The sequence below is a fragment of the Tamandua tetradactyla genome, chromosome 18, assembly GCF_023851605.1.
Source record: "Tamandua tetradactyla isolate mTamTet1 chromosome 18, mTamTet1.pri, whole genome shotgun sequence".
Classification (NCBI taxonomy): Eukaryota; Metazoa; Chordata; class Mammalia; order Pilosa; family Myrmecophagidae; genus Tamandua; species Tamandua tetradactyla.
The window spans coordinates 76144616-76163552 of NC_135344.1; the positions used below are offsets into that span (position 1 = coordinate 76144616).

An 18937-nucleotide genomic window follows, 5' to 3' on the forward strand; every position below is an offset into this window, starting at 1 on the left:
CCGAGGGGGCCAAGGCTACCTTCCTTACCAGGAAAAGGATGGGGTAAATCTAAATAAGGAACAGAACCCCCAGCAGGCAGCTACCACCTCAGAGAGCTGAAATGGCCAAGGCTTAGTGAACAGAATACCAGGCTGATGAGCCCCAAACATCAAACAGATAATCCTGGGTCAACTTTCTCAGGCAGGGTCTCCCTCATTTCCAGTGGCTTTGGCTGGATCCCCAGCCGCGCTATTTCCCTGCAGGCAGCTGCTATCTCTGCACGTCTAGGCGGCGGGGTTTGGAAGCGAGATCTGTGAAATGAAAAGGGAAGAGAAAGGAGGGACCCCCTCAATCCGCCCCGGCTCCCTTCTCCCCCAGTGCGGCGAGGGCTCGGCCTCAGGCAACGATGACCACCGGGGCTCCAGGCCGCCCTCCAACCCTGCTCAGAGGTGACGCAAAGAGCGCGGACATTTCAGAAGGAGGAGGTCACGCAAACTGGGTGTCCCGACGCTCAGTGGGCCAGGGCCTTGTGGGTCCCCTCACACAGCCTCCCGGCCCGCTGTCTCCGCCGGTCGTTTCCGGGGCAGCGAGGTGGCGCCTCAGGTCATTTCCGGGTCAGCGAGATGCCGCCCAAAGCTGACCTTCCCTCTTTCCGTCCGCTGATGGGAGAGTCGGTGGATTCTAGTTTTTGGAAAACCCAGATTTGAGAAGTCGAGGCACCAGCCGACTCCTCCCGGGGATATGGCAAGGCGCGGAATGGGGGAGCGGCGGTGGCCAGCCCCGAAGGCCGCACTGGGGGACGCGCGTCGTGGAGGAGGGGAGAGTGCTGCCAGGCACCCCCACCACCCCCCGCCCGGCCTCGCCTGGCCACGCCCCTGGCGCTCTGTTGCATCCCTCAGTCCAGGAGGCCACAGGCCCCACAGCGGACCATTGTCTCCCATCCTGGTGAGCAGATGCCGCCGCCTTTGCAGCGAAACCCTTGGACATCCTCTTAGTCAGTCTGGTGGGCTGGGGACGGAGGCGGCCGGCCATTCTGGGTTGAGGAGGTGCCCTGGGCTGTTGCTGAGAATTTGGGGCACTGAAGGGTGCCCCCTTATCTCAGCATTGGCAGTGGACGGTGGCCGCCGCCAGGGGCCTGGATCTCAGGTCCCACTGCGCTCCTCTCTGTTGCTGCGGGGGTGGGCTGCTGTCCAGTGGGTGGCTCAGCACCCCGTGCGCTGACGGCTGCCCTTGCCCCGGAAGATGACACTGCACATCCACACCCGGCCCCCAGGCCTCCGCATCCCCGGGGGCCGAGAAGAATCCTTGGTTTCCTTCGCTGTCTGTTTCCTGTCTGTGTTTCATGGTAGAGTTTCGTTTCAAGGGGAGTGGGAACATTTGTTACCTGGTGGCTGATGAAAGTGCTTAGTTCAGCTGCTCTTGCTTCTTGCTTGCTCTTCTCAGAACTTGGTTGCTTAAACAATTATTCAAATGTGTGTGTATTAGTAAAGCTTTTATTAGTAGGTCCAGCTAGGTTAACGGTTTATCCAATGGGAGAAATAGTTCAATTTGTGTGGAAGATTCATATGTTCTCATAAAGAAGATTTTGTGCTGTTAGGTCAAGTTTGCAGCCAGGAGATAGCTGGCCCAGCTCTTCCTGTGCTACAAGCCCACAGCTAACCCAGGGATTGCCAGTCTGCAGTCCTTTTTAGTGATAAAAGCTATTAGAGCTCCAATAATCGTTCCTTGGTTGCCTATGCCACCAGTGGCTGGGCTGTCAAAACTAATTTGGCATTTAATTGGTCAGCAGTCATCTTCATACTCTAAGAAAGTAAAGGAGTTTCTTGTTTCCCTTTGCTTAGGGAATCCTTATACTCCTGCCTTGAAATCCCTCCTCCCTGAGCATTGGTGCTCCACTGTGCTGGGCCCAGGCTTCTGGGCTTTCTGTGTGTTTCCAGCATGTGTGTTTCCATGTGGATCAAGGCCTCTTTAATAGCTTCTTGCTTATTTTGCTTAAGTCACTGAAACTTGCGTTTGCTGGAGACCTTCACCTTGTATACCTGTCATGAACTGCCATGGGCTGGCCTCTCTCCTCTCATCAACTCACTCCTAAGTTAGATGCATCTGGAGAGCTGTCTGGCCTGGAGCACACAGGGTTTGCTTAGTGTAGGTGTGTAGGATGGTATCAGAGACTCTGACAGATTTTAGAGCTAAACTGCATTAACTCTTTAATTAGATACTGCACCCAAAAATAAAGAACAAAAGAAAAACAAGTGAGTCCTACCTAGGCGTCCCTGGGCCAGGCTGGGAGACTTGTGGATCTGTTCTGCACGGGCTGTCTACTCGAGGCCTGCAGGGATGACCTCCACAGCAGACGGCCCAGGCCAGGTCACAGTGAGTTCCAGCAGGTCATCAGAGAGGGTGAAGGCCAGCTGAAGGAACCTGTCAACAAGGTGGGACCTCTGCTGTCTCCCCACCTGGCCAGCTGCTGGCCTGACCTGGCTCCTGCCTGCAGCCACTGCAAGTCTGTTCACTTGGGCTATTAGTGGTTTGATCCTTTTAGTGCCACAGTTTATTTTTCCTTATAGTAGTTCCCACCTCTTTTCTGCCCACTTTGGGACCTTAGTAACTCTATCTCTTTTCAGATTACATCACCATTTCCCTCACATGCCCCTCCGTCAAGAGTGTCTCCACCTTACCAATCCCTTCTGCAGAGGCCTGGCTGCTCCGCTTCTCACGTCAGATGGTCTCTCTCAGTTTCACTTCTTCTCCCTCCCTGTGTTCACACCTGCCCATGGTAGCAGTAGGCCACTCACCTCCACCTGAGATGGCAGCGCCACAGGGACACACGTGTGCTCACCTGTGCTTGTGGTGAAAACCATAAGGAAGCTGAAACCTGTTTGGAAGTACTTGTCAGCTTTCCAGAATGCTCGAATTAAGAGGTACAATTAAAACTGTTCAGGAAGAGCTAGGTACCGCTCCCTTTTCGGGGGTTTGCTTATCCTGTGGCCTGGAGCCTGGCAATCCTAATGGTCTGCAAGATCCTGGATTGTTTCTCTTGTTCAGCTCTGCCTGATGGAAAGGAGGTCTCTGCCCAGCCCAGGTTCGCACACGGCTGTGGGAGCCTGCTGTTTCAGGGAGGCTGTGACAGCAGGAACCACTCCATATGAGGTAGTAGCAAATGTCTTTGTGATTTTAAGTATTTAGTTGTCCTGTTACCTTTAGAACTCCAACTGAGAATTTTTATTTTCCTGTTTTCAAAAGTCAAAATTAAGGTTTCTTTAGGTATATTTTGAATCATAAAAACTTTAGAGAAGCCCTCCTGCAGGCCCTCCCCATAAGGGGAGATTTTTCTTTTTTTTAGATAATGCTTTTAGTTTTATAATTAATATTATTTCTAATCCAAAGTGAATGAATATGTTATTCATTTTTGAGCTCTTTTTAATTAAAGTATTTTATGCATGGCTTAAATTAAAATAGAGTTAAAAGATTTATGGTAAAAACACCTTCCACCCCCACCTCACCCATGCCCCCATACACGCTTCTACTCTCCCTGAGGCGGCTCTCCACTCTTTTGGCTATTTCTGGAATTTATCTCCAGATTTCTAAACAACATGCATATTCTGCTATATCTTGATTCAACAACTGCAGACATAATCTGCTGGCTTCCTATTATGGTTGAATATTATCTCTTATATCTTCCTCTCCCCCATTTCCACAGTATAACTGTGTGGTAATTTATGGTTAAAACCATATTCAAAATTTCTGTAATTTTGAAAATATGTATATTGTTTTTACCAAGCCAAGCAGTATAGCATAATGACATTTTTTCTTATATATATTTTTCCTTTTCCTGAAGGTGGTAATTACCTGATTCTTTCCTTTTAATTTTCTTTTAAATCTGTGACTACTTCCACACTCTTCAAACCCTCTAATGAAAATATATTTTTTCACAACATCAAGCCTTTTAGATACATGCCACTTTCATTTTTTTCCCCCTGAAATACAGTCTTGTTGCATGTAAACTGATTACTTTCATGTAGCCATACAGCTGTCATCTGGTCTGTCCTTTGCTGCCATCCTGAGAATTTCCTTGGCCTTTCTCCTGCCTTGCATTCCTTCTTTCCTGGATTTCATGTCTTTCTCTTTAAGTTTTGATGGTGGATCACATCATGCATTAGCTTCCTGAGACATTGCCCATCTGAAAATATCTCTTCTGTCCTCATACTTCATTCATAGTTGGATATATAATTCTAGATGAAAAATACTTTCTACTAAGAATTTTAAAGGCATTTCCATTTGATTCTTTATCTTCTGTATGTGATCTCTCTGAAAGTTTTAGGATCTCTTTATTCCTAATCTGTGAAACTTCATTATGCCTTTTCACATTTATTGTGCTGCATCGCATGAATGTCACCTTCTTGGTTTTGCTACTATGCTACAATCATGTAAGATGTCTTGGGGGAAACTGGATGAAGGGCGTACAGGACCTCTCTATACTACAAGGGTAGCTTCCTATGACTCTATAATAATTTCAAAGATAAAGGTTAAAAAAATTTAGTGACTTCTTGGAAAACGGTGAAGTAGGGCCCTCCAAGAATTGGACTTTTCACCTAAACAAATAAACTGGCAAAAATCAATAGAATAGATTTTTTTGGAACTATGGATTCTTATCAAGTACTTACACCAATGAGGGGAGCCCTTAATGAAGAATGAGGCTGTGAGAATTTGGTAAGAGAGTGCTGTGGTGCTTTTGTCACCTGCCTACTGTCCCTGGTTCCCTAGCTTGGCAGCAGACATAGTTACAGTTTTACATGATTCTGGTATGGCTTACTGGTGCCAAAGTAGCAATATAGACCTTGCTGTAAAATAATTGTATATGTGTGTTATGACCTTGTCAGGTGGTGCCCTGATAGACTGGCTTCATTTTTTTTCACCCCTCACACTTGAGTGACTTTCTGGGTAGTGTCTGTTGGAAGCATATACTACCTGTGGCTGTTTGGTACAAAGCCAACCTGCAAAGACCAGGAAAGGGCTTTTTTTGTGTGTTTGTGTGTGTGTGTGTGTGAGAGTATTTTTTTATTGGTGCCAAGCATTTATAGAAACCTTTGCTGGCTGACCACTCAGATAATGGAACAGAAATTTCACTGAACACAGGTGACAAGGAATGGAGTGTTTGCAAGAAAAGCTTGGAAGAGTCCCTAAACAAATGGATGGCTGGAGTCTCAACAGGTAACAACAGTAAACCTTGGGGAGGTGGGAAGATCTGATTTCTACAGTTACCACATTATAATATTCAAAATGTCCTGTTTTCAACAAAAATCACAAGGCATACATCTTGACCAAAAGGGGGAAGAGAAGTGTAACAAAAAAGGCATCAGTGGCAGAGAGAGTTCAAATACAGTCGAAAGTCTACTGTGGAGGTCCTTCTTATGCAAGCTTCAGTTAGACATTGCTACCTATCATAACCTGCCAAACCCCAACCAAACCCATTCCTGCTAATCCTAAAGAACACCTAGGGCATTATATGTCATTCTACGAAAATTCCATGCACTAGGGTAACTTTCCAGAAACTTGCAACCTCCAGATGGATCCCTGGGCCAGATAAGTCCTGAAATGCAGAGGGCCCAGCCTCTCCAGAACATCAACTAGTTCCATTCCTCTACCCCGTATTATCGACAGCCCCTTGCAACATGAAAACGTTAGAATGGCCATAGCCCAAATACCCCTAAAGAATGGGAGAAAGATCAAAGGTGATGATGGAGTTATACAGAGAATGTTGGGTTTAACAAATGAGTATGACTGCTGAATCATTATATTGATTTTGTTTTTTTTGGTCTCCAGTGTCTTGGAGCAGCTAGAAGAAAAAACAAAAAATTGTGGAACTGTAACCTATACCAAACTTTGAAATCTGTTCTATAACTACTTGTTAAAATGTACTTGGAAATTTATTGCTTCTTTTGTATATATATTATATTTCACAATAAAAAAGTTAAAACAAATTACAAGGCATACAAAGAAGAAGCAAAATATGGCTCATTCACAGGAAAAAAAAATTGACAGACTATTCCTAAGGAACCCCAGACGTTGGACTTACTAGCCAAATTTTAAATCAACTGTCTTAAATATGTTCAAATGGCTAAGAGAAAACATAAACAAAGAACTAAAGGAAACCAGGAAAACAATGTATGAACAGGTGTGATTATCAATAAAAGGATAGAAGTTATAAAAAGAAGCCAAATAAGCAAGTTAAGGCTTAAAATGCACAGGGTTCCTATTTGGAATGATGGAAATGCTTTGGTAATGGATGGTGGTTACAGTAGCACAATATTGTGAATCTAATTAACAGCACTGACGTGGTTAAAAGGGGTTATATATATGGTAACAGAATAAAATTTTAAAAAAATCCATGGAAGTACACAATACAGTGACAAAGTTAAACCATGGACTTTAGTTAATAGTACAGTTATAAAAATATGCCTTTATTAATTGAAACAAATGTGCCACAACATACAAGGTGTGTGTTAATAATAGGGTGGTATGGGAATCCTGTATTTTATGCATGATTGTTCTGTAAATTGACAACTTTTCTAATAAAGGGGAAAAGGAGCCAAATAGAAATTCCAGAGCTGAAAAATACAATAGCTGAAATCCCAAGTGGAATTGCCAAGTCACCTGTTAATTCTATGTTCAGCTTTCTGAGGAACCACCAAACTGATTGTCACAGTGTCTGGGCTGGCACCATTTTACATACCAGCAATAATATATAAGGGTTCCAGTTTCCCCATATCCTCGTCAACACTTATTTTCTTCTTCCTTTTTACATAATAACCATCTGAGTGAGTGTGAAGGGGTATCTCATGTGGTTTTGATTTGCATTTCCCTGAACCAGTGATGTTGTGCATCCTTTCATGTATGTGTTGGCGTCTTGTATATCGTTGGAGAAATGCCTCTTTGAGACCTGTGCCCATTTTAAATTGGGTTGTCTTTTTGTTAAGTTGTGGGGGTTCTTTATATATGCTAGATATTTAGTCCTTATCAGATATATGGTTAGCATGTTAATCTTGACCACCTGGACACTGTCTTCCAACTTTTTTACTAATTTTTTTATTTCATCAAATTATATTCTTAACTTCTAAGACCTCTTTTCATTCTGCTAATTGCTTTACATCTTCATATAGTGGTTTTCGAGGCTACTAAAGTTTTTCTGTTTATCTTCTTCTGGGGTGATTTACAGAAGAGACCGGCAAAAAAGCCTCCCCCCCCCCACTATCTTATAATCAAAGTTCTGTTCATTTCATAAGCTACCTTAATTTAAAAATAGATGAAAGCACTCTGGGTTTGTGGTTAAAACAAGAGTGCTGGCAAGTCAGTGTTGAAGAGTAAAGGCTCCTCTTTCTCGAGTGACCTTCCGGAACGGCTTTGTGCACATGCTAGTATATGTGTATGTTTTTTATAAAATGAAGATGGGGTCCTCCTGTATACACGGTTTAGTGCCTTTTTCTTGCTTTCCAGCGCTGCTGCCTGGAAGCTCTCTCTCTTGGGGTTTAGCTGGCGGAATCCAGGCCTCCATCCTGCAGGCCCCGGGCCGTCTGCAGACAGCGCCGGGCGGGTCTGGGTCGGGGCCGCGCGCGGGCACAACTCCTGCTGTCGGGCCGCGAACGTCAGCCTGCCCCTGCCTGCGACCCCCTCTCCCGCGGGGCGCCTCATGTTCCGCTTGTTTCCCTATGCACCAGGCCCTAAAATCTGTCCTCCGGGCACTTCGGTTCTGGGGGGAAATGGGGGCGGCGTCGAGAGCCCCTCCAGGGCGGCAGATGCCTGGGCGCGGCGGGGCGCACGCCAGCGAGTCACCGCGTCGCAGCTCTCACCAGCGGGCACAAACAGGCACGCCCCTGTGTTGGGTTTTACTTCTGTCCTTTCCCCGAGCAATACACTTATTAGTTTCTTCTTTAAGGGGCCAGCCATTAAACCAAGAAAGTAGCAGCAGCTGCTCTCAGCCTTCCTCGGGAGGAAACCTGGCTTCCTACCTCCCGCTGTGGGCTGGCGACGGACGCGGCAGTTTTTCCCACAGTCACGCCTTCCGCAGTCACGGCGAGGACCGACGGGCGAGGCGCCGGCGCGGGGGCCGTGGGGGCCGCCGCCGCCTCCAGCGTGGGGTCCTGCCGCGTCAGGACACGTCGCCGACCCCCCCGGGGCTTTCGGCCCCCGCCCACCGACGTCGCCCCCCTCTCCTTCTCTGCAGGGCCGCGAAGCCGTGGAGTGGGTCATCGGCAGCCTCAACGCTGAGCTCGAGGACCTGGCGGCACCGGCCTCCGAGACCGCGTGAGGCCCGCAAAGGACTTGCGGGTCGGATCCGGACGCCGAGGGGAGCTGAGAGGGACCCAAGAGGGACCCAAGGAGGGAGCTGAGGGGGAGCCCAGGGGGGCCGAGGGGAAGCTGAGGGGTGGCCAAGAGGGAGCCGAGGGGGGCCGAGAGGAACCCGAGGGGGAGCTGAGAGGGAGCCGAGGGGGAGCCCAGGGGGACCGAGGGGAAGCTGAGGGGGAGCCGAGGGGGAGCCGAGGGGGAGTCGAGGGGGAGCCGAGGGGGGCCGAGAGGAACCCGAGGGGGAGCTGAGAGGGAGCCGAGGGGGAGCCGAGGGGGGCCGAGAGGGAGCCGAGGGGGAGCTGAGGAGGAGCCCAGGGGGGCCGAGGGGAAGCTGAGGGGGGGCCGAGGGGGAGCCGAGGGGGGCCGAGAGGAACCCGAGGGGGAGCTGAGAGGGAGCCGAGGGGGAGCCGAGGGGGGCCGAGAGGGAGCCGAGGGGGAGCTGAGGAGGAGCCCAGGGGGGCCGAGGGGAAGCTGAGGGGGGGCCGAGGGGGAGCCGAGGGGGAGTCGAGGGGGAGCCGAGGGGGGCCGAGAGGAACCCGAGGGGGAGCTGAGAGGGAGCCGAGGGGGAGCCGAGGGGGCCGAGGGGGAGCCGAGGGGGCCGAGGGGGAGCCGAGGGGGCCGAGGGGGAGCCGAGGGGGCCGAGGGGGAGCCGAGGGGGCCGAGGGGGAGCCGAGGGGGAGCTGAGGGGGAGCCCAGGGGGGCCGAGGGGGAGCTGAGGGGTGGCCGAGAGGGAGCCGAGAGGGAGCCGAGGGGGAGCCGAGGGGGAGCCGAGGGGGCCGAGGGGGAGCCGAGGGGGCCGAGGGGGAGCCGAGGGGGAGCTGAGGGGGAGCCCAGGGGGGCCGAGGGGAAGCTGAGGGGTGGCCGAGAGGGAGCCGAGAGGGAGCCGAGGGGGGCCGAGAGGAACTCGAGAGGAACCCGAGGGGGAGCCGAGAGGGAGCGGAGGGCGAGCCGTGGGGGGTCGACAGGGACGCAAGGGGAGCCGACGGGGCTGAGGGGGAGCTGAGGGGTAGCCGGGGAGGGGCGCCGAAGGGGTAGCCGAGGGGAACCTTCTCCCCGAGACCTCGGCTCCCCGCCCTGCAGACCGGACCTGGCGGCAGGTGGGACGTTGGCTCCGAGGACGGGCCCCGCGGGCAGGGTGGGCTGCCTTAGGAAAGGGACCCCCAGGAGGGCTGAATCTGCATGCCTTGGCCTACATCTTACTGTGTTTTGTGTGTGGGAAGAAAGTTGGGTTTTTTGTTGTTTACTAAACAAGAAGTTGATTTAAGTCTTTGATATCCCTTCTCCACAATATGAGAAAGGAAAGTGGCCTTCTGCGTGATGGTGGCCAGTCCCTGGGTCTGCCCAGGGTCTTCTGTGGATGGCCCTGGGCTGGAACTGGAAATACTGTGCTCCAGCTATGGAATACACTTTAGCAGGCTTTTTTTAATTTTTAATTTTTACTTTTATGATCAATAGTACAAGTTAACTACCATACTGCAAAAGAGGGAAGTAGTAAGAAGTTAGTGATACTAATTGTACAGTTTGGGTTCCTAGCCTTGACTTTTCATCAAGTTCTGTGTTGACATCTTCAGCTGTTGTAGGACAGTTCACTTAGGGCGGGGGTCGGCCCACTGCAGTCTGTGCCTATTTTTGTACAACCTGGAAGTTAAGGGCGGTTTTTATATTTTTAAAGAGTTGTAAAAAAAAAAAAAAGACACTCCCACACAGAGAACAGTGTGCGGCAGGCTGTGAGGTCGACAGAGCCTGTGGTATCTGCTCTCTGACCCTTCTTAGAGATCCCATTGCGTTTCCCAGTTAACAAGTATCAGATGAAGTTCGTTCCCTTCCATAAAACGCTCTTTTCCCCATTTCCAATTAGCACTACTTCCATTTTCCCAAATATAAAACCTGAGTTACTAAACACTTCTTCCTTTGCTCTTTCTCTCTGTAGCCATTTGGAAACCAAATAATTCCTTTCAAATGTCTCAGGCCAATTTGATTTCATTCTACCTTTACTGTTCCCGTCTGCTGTGGATACAGCTTGTGGTGGCCAGCTCCCGAGATGGCCCTGGATGAGGCCAGCGCCTGCATGGGGCCTCCTCCCGCCCTGAACAGGGCTGGACTGTCGTGCATGGGATAGGATGGTGTGTGACTTCCAAGAGAAGGTCGGCAGAGACTCTGTTGTTTGCGCACTGCTTGCTCTCGCAGCACTCACTGGGGGAAGCCAGCTGCCATGTCCTGAGGATACCCAAGTTGCCCACCAGAGAGGTGTGTGTGGCCAGGAACCCTGACCTGCTGCCAGCACCCACTTGCCAGTTGTGTGAGGAAGGCGCCAGTAGACATGCTGACCGCAGCCCATGGGAGACACCCACACGCAACTGCCCAGCTAAAGCTCCTGAATTCTTGACGCATGGGAACTTGTGAAATAGTAAATGTTTATTGTTTTGAGCCACTGAGTTTTGGGGTAATTTGTTACACTGCAATAGGTAGACATACATCATCTTGTACTAAATTTGTACAATCACCTCCCAACAGGTCTTCCAGCTTTCATTCTGTGCCACATCTTTGTCAAATTGCTCCAAAATATTTCTATCCTAACTGCTTGACCACAAAGCTAGAGAGGGGGGAGGTGCAGAGCTAGTTCAGAGGTAGGATTCTCACCTGCCATGCGGGAGACCCAGGTTCAATGCCCAGCCCTTGCACTAACCTGCCCCTCCCTCCCCCCCCACCCCAGATTCAACAAATGGTGTTGCAATAATAGGACAGTCACCTGGGAGAAGAATGAAATGTGACCCCCCCACACACCATACAGCATACAAAAAATAAAAAAGCTAGAGAGATTTCTCGTTTTTTTTTTGGAAAACATCAAAACCAAGGCTTAGGTGCTGAAAACAGATGATTCCGGAGCACGTAGCCATCAGCTCAAATACTTTGAGAATACTGGGCTCCGTCCTTTCAACCCACCTTAACCTCTACTTCCAGGAAGCTGTCCCTTGCTTGATTCCAGATCAAAGTACAATAGCTTACTATCAATTCGCAGAGATTTATATTGCCTTTTTTAACTGTTCATGTATGTATGTGACAAATTTATCCTTAAAGTTTGTCAAGAGCTAAGATCAGATATGCCACTTTGCACACGTAGTTCTGGGCATTTGTTAAGCACTTAGGTGACGAGATGTGAGGCCTGAATTCTGAGCTGTACTAGCTCACTAGGTCAGCAGCTGGAGATGGACAGCACCAGCATGGGGACAGGATAGGCCTAAGGCTGGACTTGGGTCTCATAGTCTGGCCTTAGGCAAATGACAGTCTTACTAATTAGTCCTAAATCTCTCATCTGTAAAAAGAGTCCCACTTCAGAGGTGGGGACTGAATGAGATAATGTGGTTGAGGGTCCTTAGCACCAGAAGGCTGGTTTATTAAATCATCAGTCAGTTGATTGCAGCTGTGTCTGATTATTATATCTATTATCAACTAAGGGTGTGTATCCTGCAAATGGAGTGATCCAGTCAGTTGGATTTGATCCAATCTGTTGAAGACTTTTAAGGGAGAAGAGAGAATTTTCAGTTTCTTCATCCGTGGAGCCTCTGCTGTGGAGTTTATCCAGACCCTTCCTCAGAGTTGCCAGCCTTGCAGCCTGCTCTACGGATTGGGGATTTTTGCATTCCCACGGAATGAGACACTTTTATAAATCTTGTATTTACAGATATCTCTTGATTCTGTTTCTCTAGAGGACGCTAATAGAGCCCAAGAGGAGGGTGAGGTGTGGCCCTTACAAGAGTACAGGTGGGTCCTGCAAGCTCTGAGATGCACTAATGGTGAGAGCTGCCAGCTCAAAACCTCTCTTCTAGCTAGCTGTTTCAGGGCTGCGTGATGTGTTGATTCAGGACTGTCCTCTCCGTGGGCTGCCTGGTGCACAGATCCACTGAGGAGCACAGCTGACACGCTGAGCCACCTGTGGGAGGACCTCCTCATGGTTCTCTATTTCTCACTTATTCTCATTTCCATAATGAGCCTATTCATTCATTTGTTCATTTACTCCACAAGCTTACTTACATATAACACCTGTTATATGCCAAACATTTTTCTAGAACCTGAGATATGGTAGTGAACAAAGTTGACAAAAATGCCTCCCCCCATGGGACAGTGGATGTTAGGTGCTAAATGCAATGGCAAAAATCAAACGTGCAAAGAAAGATGGAGGAACAGGAACCACTGCAGGGAGAAATGAGAAATAAGATGGCATTTAAGAACATCACTTGGATGGGAGAGTAGGGAGATTAGCAGAGCCACAGAAGGCAGAGCCAGAGAGTGAAGAGCAGTGGGAGGGAATGGCAAGGAGGCTCCCTCCAACCATTAGACCTGTTCACAGAAGGAACTCAGCGTAAGTGTCTCCTCTGTCCTGGGCATGTTTAAACAGAGCCAAGATAGCACATCAGCACAGCTTGTAGAAGATTCCTGCTGTTGGGTGCAGGGTGGACCAAACGTCTTCTTGGACCACTCTCAGCTCTAAAAGCCAATAGTACTGTTTTACTTTCCTAGGCTGTTCAAAGCAAATACCATAAAATCAGCTAGGCTAAACAAAGGGAATTTATTCGCTCACAGTTTTGAGGCTGGGGAAATGTCCAAATCAAGGCATCATCAGAGTGATACTTTCTTCCTGAAGACAGCTAGCTGCTGGCAATCCTTGGCTCCCCTGCCGCATGGCAATGCACACGTGATCAGGCTGGATAACAAGAGTTTTCTCATATTTTCACTCATTGATCAAGTAGACAAAAATGGTCTATGTGGTTTCCCCTATAGTCATGTATTTCTCTTTAAATACACGAGGGAATGCACATTACACCGTGGGAATGAAGAAAGGTAAAGGACCCGATATTGCCAAGGTACAGCAAGTCTTTCCATTGAACATGATCAGGAGATAAACCATTAGTAATTGGCTACTGCTAATGCAAAATGACTGGTGCAAAGTTTTTAATATGGATCAACTCACCTTCTGAGGTTTGTCTTTTAATTTTGGGAAACAGACTTAGATTTTTTATAGCAATTAGTAAAACAGAATTTGCCTTTGCCTCCCCAAATTTCAAATAAATTGCATCCTTGTGCTTTTTCTTGCCTTCATGAAATGTACATTATCAGGTTTATCCTCAACATGGAGATTATTGCTTAGAAACATGAGTCATTTTGCTTTCCACTTCAGCAAAAGAGTTGGCCTGGACGAAGGTTTTTCTTAACTTCTAATTACAGTTGGCTCAGATTCTAAATGCTTTTACTGGTCGGTACCTGTGTGGTACTGGTTGCTTAATACAGAATTTTGAATTATCTCCACTAGTTAAAAGTGGCCTTAGAGACCATGTAGTCCAACAGCCTTGTTTTAAAATGGAACGTACTGAAATCCAGACCATGTTAAGGAATCTTCCTAGTGTCAGGTCACTGGTCTGTGGCCAAGCTGCAGTACAGTTTAGTTAGAACTGTTCTGAACGCTGGGTGCTGCTGAGAAAGGATCTGCTTCACTAATTACAGACTAGGTGTTTTCATTTATCGGGATGAAAGCTGTTGGGTCCCCAAAAATCTTTTCTGCTAGTACCATTTTGGACAAGAGAGAGGTCCAGTTTTCACTATGAAGGCCATGTGTTGTGTCATCAGCTATCCCTAGAGAAATATTTTAGGCTGTTCTAGGAGTCACCTTGAGGTGGGAGTGTCCAGTTATCTGAGAGTGATATTGTATTCCATGGATTTCATTTTGGAAACCATCTGGAGACTGTGACAGGAGAACCACATGGGCTTTTTTATTTTTTTAAGCTCTGTGCATTTTAAGGTTTAACTCCCTATTCCCTATCCCACTCCATCCCCTGGTAACCTACATTCTAGATTCTAACTCTATGAGTTTGCTTATTCTAATTATTTCTCATCAGTGAGATCACATGATACTTGTCCTTTTGCATGTCTTACTTCACTCAACATGATGTCTTCAAGGTTCATCCATGTCGTTGCATGTTTTAGAACTTCACTCCTTTTTACAGCTGAATAATATTCCACACGTGTATATACCACATTTTATTTATGCATTCATTGACTGATGGACACTTGTGTTGCTTCCATCTTTCGGTGATTGTGAATAATGCTGCTGTGGACATCGCAGTGCACATGTCTGTTCAGGTCCTTGCTTTTAATTCTTTTGGGTATTAACTCCATAGGCTTTTTTTGTTAAGTAATTGGTCCCTCCTTAGCAGAAAGGCTGAAGTCTAGGGCTGCTTTTCTCTTTGAGATGTCCGAGATCCAAGTTCCTTCACTTTAAAAATAGAAGTTTTTCTGTTTTCTGTTACATGTTTAGAAACCACACTGCAGGAACTACATCATTGCAGTTTTGCCTGCATAGTGTTGCTGTTCCTTCTTCCTCTTTCTCCCACATGCTGCCGTATGACATTTACACGTTTGCTTAGGAACTTGATATTCAGATCAGCTCTACAGAAGTCCAGCAGTTTGTCTTGGCATTACTACTCTCCCCAAACTGATGCTCCTGGAGGATTGGAACTGGATGTTCTGCACAGGGTCACATTAGAAAAGGGTACTGGGAGGAGATGGGACAGAGCATGACTGATGGTCCCTGTACCCAGAGGGGCACCAAAACGAAAAGAATATATCCAAGCAGGGAAGGCTAGAGAACCACCTGCTCCAGTCTGTCACTCTTTGGTGGCTACACCGAAGGGAAGAGTGCCTCTTTCCTTTAACTGATAAAGCCCGGATTCATTACCCAGTTTGTAAGAGCATTTCTTCTAGCACAGGACCCTTCTTTAGTTGGTACAAGAAATCTTGAAAAGTGAGCTGTGTCGAACATGGCATAGATTCAAACATCTAGATAATTCTTCCACTCTTAAGCCTCAGGGATATAAATGAATTTCTTGTTGCTTTACTCTTTGAGAGCTCTATGCTGTCATCTGTAGATCCCTTCTATTTTCAATGCTTCAGTAATATGGGCTCAGATTCCGCCACCAGCATCAAACTCCAAAAGCGGGAGCAGAGCTGCAGGCTGTCTGCACTGTCTCCCCCCAGGCAAGGACATATCTCTCACCCCACCCCAGGGGTTTTATCCAAACCACTACTTCCTAAAAAAACGTGCAGTTCAGACCACTCCCTGGAGAAGAAGGCTGACCATTAAAAAGTCCTGTCAAAGACCTGGAAAACGGCACTCTCTGCGTGGAACAAAGAAGAGACAACACAGGTAGAAGAGAATGGATGTCTGACAAGGCATGCCGTTTTGTGATTTCTGGTCATTTGGAGTCACAATCTTCCTTCATTTTCATGCCTGAGATGACACAGGTTTTTTCCTCTCTAGAAGTGCCTTAGGCATGACTTATTAGGTCAGGGAGGACTCCATATCAACCATTAAGTGTGGGAGGGGAGAACCCTGCTATGATCAAAGAACAGATAGTATATACTTAAGCTGGCAGAATTAGGAAATGTAAACCTCTCTCAGGATAATCACATGGGAATCTAAAATGACAGTTTACATTCCCACCTTATCAACTAAATTTAGAAGCCCTTCCCCTTAAGCTAAAAATGGAACACACACGTTTTCATTTGACCTGGAGTTAAGGTTAATTTTAATTTAATCTCATTTTTGAAAATACTGAAAGAATATGTTAAATTTAGTCTAAAGAAATAAATTATACATCACCACACACATTTTAATGGAATGAGCCAGGATAATAGTGCAAATTCAGTCAGTTTCCTGTCCCTTAACATTTTGGTAGTGCAGGCCGTGTTTTCTGTGAAATAGGTTCTTAGCTCTGACTACTCTGGATGGGCACAGGGAGATGTTTCTAGGACAGGTGCCTTCGGCTAACATGAACACACCTTCTTATAAGATAAGTATCTCTGGATGTGGAGTCTTTAAATGCATCTTATGGACAACCAAGCTCTTTTCTAAAAGAAATTCTTTTATGAAATCCCAGACTTTGATGCTTTACAACTATATATCTTTTCTTCAATTGGAACTAGGGTATAAAAAGAAAACATTGTAAGGTAAGGACTACCCCAAAGTTTTCCCATTTATGGTATCCAAGTCTTCTGTATCTCTGGAATCTAGAAGGCATAAGTCAAGGACTCTGACTTAGAAAGTCATTGCACTTGGATCATGAATGGGACCTGCCAAAAATGTCTCATGACACAAATATCACAGAGAAACTTCAGTGGGAGGAGATCCTAAAAATGTTTGCAATGTAAGAGAATAATGGCGTAAGTAAATGAATGAATAAACAACACAATAGCATGTGATTTTAAGACACACGAAGGTCAATGATGCTCTCTTAGTTAACATAAAAACATAAGAACTTTCCTAAATTCATTCTGGGTTTAATCTTCTTAATTTACTTCTCAAGTCTTTAAGTGCTGCAACAATACATTTTCTTACCATGGGACCTTTTCTCATAATATCCCTTGAGGAATTCTATTTAGACAGTATGTAGATCTTTCCATACATAATTTAAGTCTCCATATATTTGACTTATATAACAAAATGTTACATACTATTTATAGAATTTTAATTTCCAACCCTGTTGAGGTAAAAAAGGAATCACAACTGCTTGGTAACATGGCAAAGTTACTGGTGGTGGCTTTATTTAATCTTTCGAATTGTGGCCCTCTCAAAATGGCCATAAGCTGCCAACACAAAAGTATCCTCCTTCTCACTTACCTAGGTAGTTTCTAACAGCTTATAACCAAAAGCATCACTATTTCACAACAGGAACTCAACACAGAAGATAGGATGGAAAGCAATTTTATTTTTCCCTGTGTAATTTGTAAAATAAAATACTTCAATGGAAAATGTTTAGCACTGTGACACCACCCTGAATGCCACAGCGACCTTGAATTCTATACACACAGAGAGCCAGATCAAAGCCCCAGAGTACACTGTCCTCCATGGCCTGCAACGGTTTTGCATGTACAGAATTCTCTGCTATTTTAGCAAATAGCAACATAATTTAAAAACTTTCATGTCTCCTATGTGACACCTAAAATCAAGTCCTACATTTATTAATATAGCTAGAAAAATGAAAGCCTTAAAAAATTCTTAGTAAGGGTTCATGATCCTACGCATATATGTTCAAACTTAAGTCATTTTAAAAACTCCCACATTGTAACTTGTTTAATTTCAAAGACATATGACTTGAAATTTAGCGAGATTGTTAAGTCAGCATATATACCAATTATTTGATTTAATTTTCATTTGTCTGGGGAGTTAATTCCCACTGTCCACTGAATGAATGCCATTTAAATATTAATAAATATATTACAGTATTTACAAGCATTCGCATATACTCTGACGTTGATAGAGAGTAAAGCTATGGGGAAGGAAATGAAATTCTCCCAACAGGGAAACCCAAAGGAACTGGCCTGGCCTGGAGTGAGTTAGGATAAGAATAAGGAAGGCAAGAAGGGTGACCTTCAAATATACACATAGTGATGTAGGACATCACATTCCAATGACATGATAAGCCAACCACAACTTTTTTTTTATTGGATCAGAGGTAAATGCTGAGCAGCAGGGAATCAAGACAAAAGGAATACTGCTGACACATTCTCTTAGAAGTAAGAATAGGAAGCTGTGCCTAAAGTCTAAAGTTAGACTAGGCTAAAGTGTTTCCAAGTAGGGGGTACATGTCATCGATAAGGGAGGTTCAAATCTAAAAATTTGTTTTGGCACCAAAAAGTGATGCTAATTTGACTTCTACAATTTAACTGTGCCACGTGCTCTTTCCTTCCACTGTTTCAGCAAATGTGCCATCCACTCGGCTCCTCCGAGGGTCTGCTACTGAAGAGCTGGCATTCTTGTGCTCTGCTAGGAGGTGACCTTGACGGCTGAGCAGGCCTAGGCAGCACCCTCAACCTGAACTAGTGAAGTAACAAATATTTACTAAATATGTGCTTTGAGAATGTGAAATTCTTACTTTTAAAGTTTAGTTTCTTACGTTTTAATAAAAAGAGTTAATTGATCATTATTTTAAAAAGCAGATTAACCTAGGTGCATGTTTGTATACAAATACCATTTCCTTTCACTTAAACATCTTCCCAGTTGTCCTTTCAGAAGTTCTAGTCTGGGGCCAAAGTGTGTGGATCTCATGTAACTCTCTGGAGTAAAAAGTTCAAATAGTTTCTTGGAAAATTTTATAAATGAGATTCACCCAATACATTTTTATAAAGTCCTTAAAAATAGTCTTTAAAGGAATTTAAACATTCCATAATCAACAGGGTTTTCCCAGTGGGCCACTTTCACATGTACCCACTAACAAACCGTTAACATGCATTCTTTTAGTCAACTAGCAACGTTTATTTCATAAGTAGAAGTATAAGCCATTTACTAAACTGTAAATTTTAATCCATTAAAACCACTACCAGAGCAGCTCGGAGGCATTGCTGTCAGTTTACTGCTGAAAGGTGCTGCAATGCAGCTGTCACGCTGTCATAGCCAGGCCATTGTGGTCCTGCCCACAGATGCCTGCATGACCTGATTTCTCAAACATGGCCAGCAGCGGCACTGGCTGGCATTGCTAAGCACACCAAATTCATAAAGCACAGACCATGCTGCGGCGGGCAAGTCGAGAAGTTTCAGATATCCAATGCCACGCCCCCCCCGCC

At 46.1% G+C, this 18937-nt stretch overlaps 1 protein-coding gene and 1 long non-coding RNA gene across 2 annotated transcripts in view; both read left to right on the forward strand.

The window, feature by feature from the left end:
- PRELID3A (PRELI domain containing 3A) overlaps positions 1 to 10993 on the forward strand; it is a 63890-nt gene extending 52897 nt beyond the window's left edge. Inside the window, exons 6-7 of the mRNA XM_077136023.1 lie at positions 8202 to 8281; positions 10254 to 10993. Of these exons, the coding sequence (XP_076992138.1) occupies positions 8202 to 8281; positions 10254 to 10272 (99 nt within the window). The 3' untranslated portion in view covers positions 10273 to 10993. The remainder of the gene's footprint in view (positions 1 to 8201; positions 8282 to 10253) is intronic.
- Positions 569 to 7031, forward strand: LOC143662358 (uncharacterized). Its single transcript, XR_013165304.1, has 3 exons — positions 569 to 925; positions 5117 to 5191; positions 5804 to 7031. It is a non-coding gene; the product is annotated as an uncharacterized LOC143662358 (long non-coding RNA).
- Positions 10994 to 18937: the final 7944 nt, after the last annotated feature.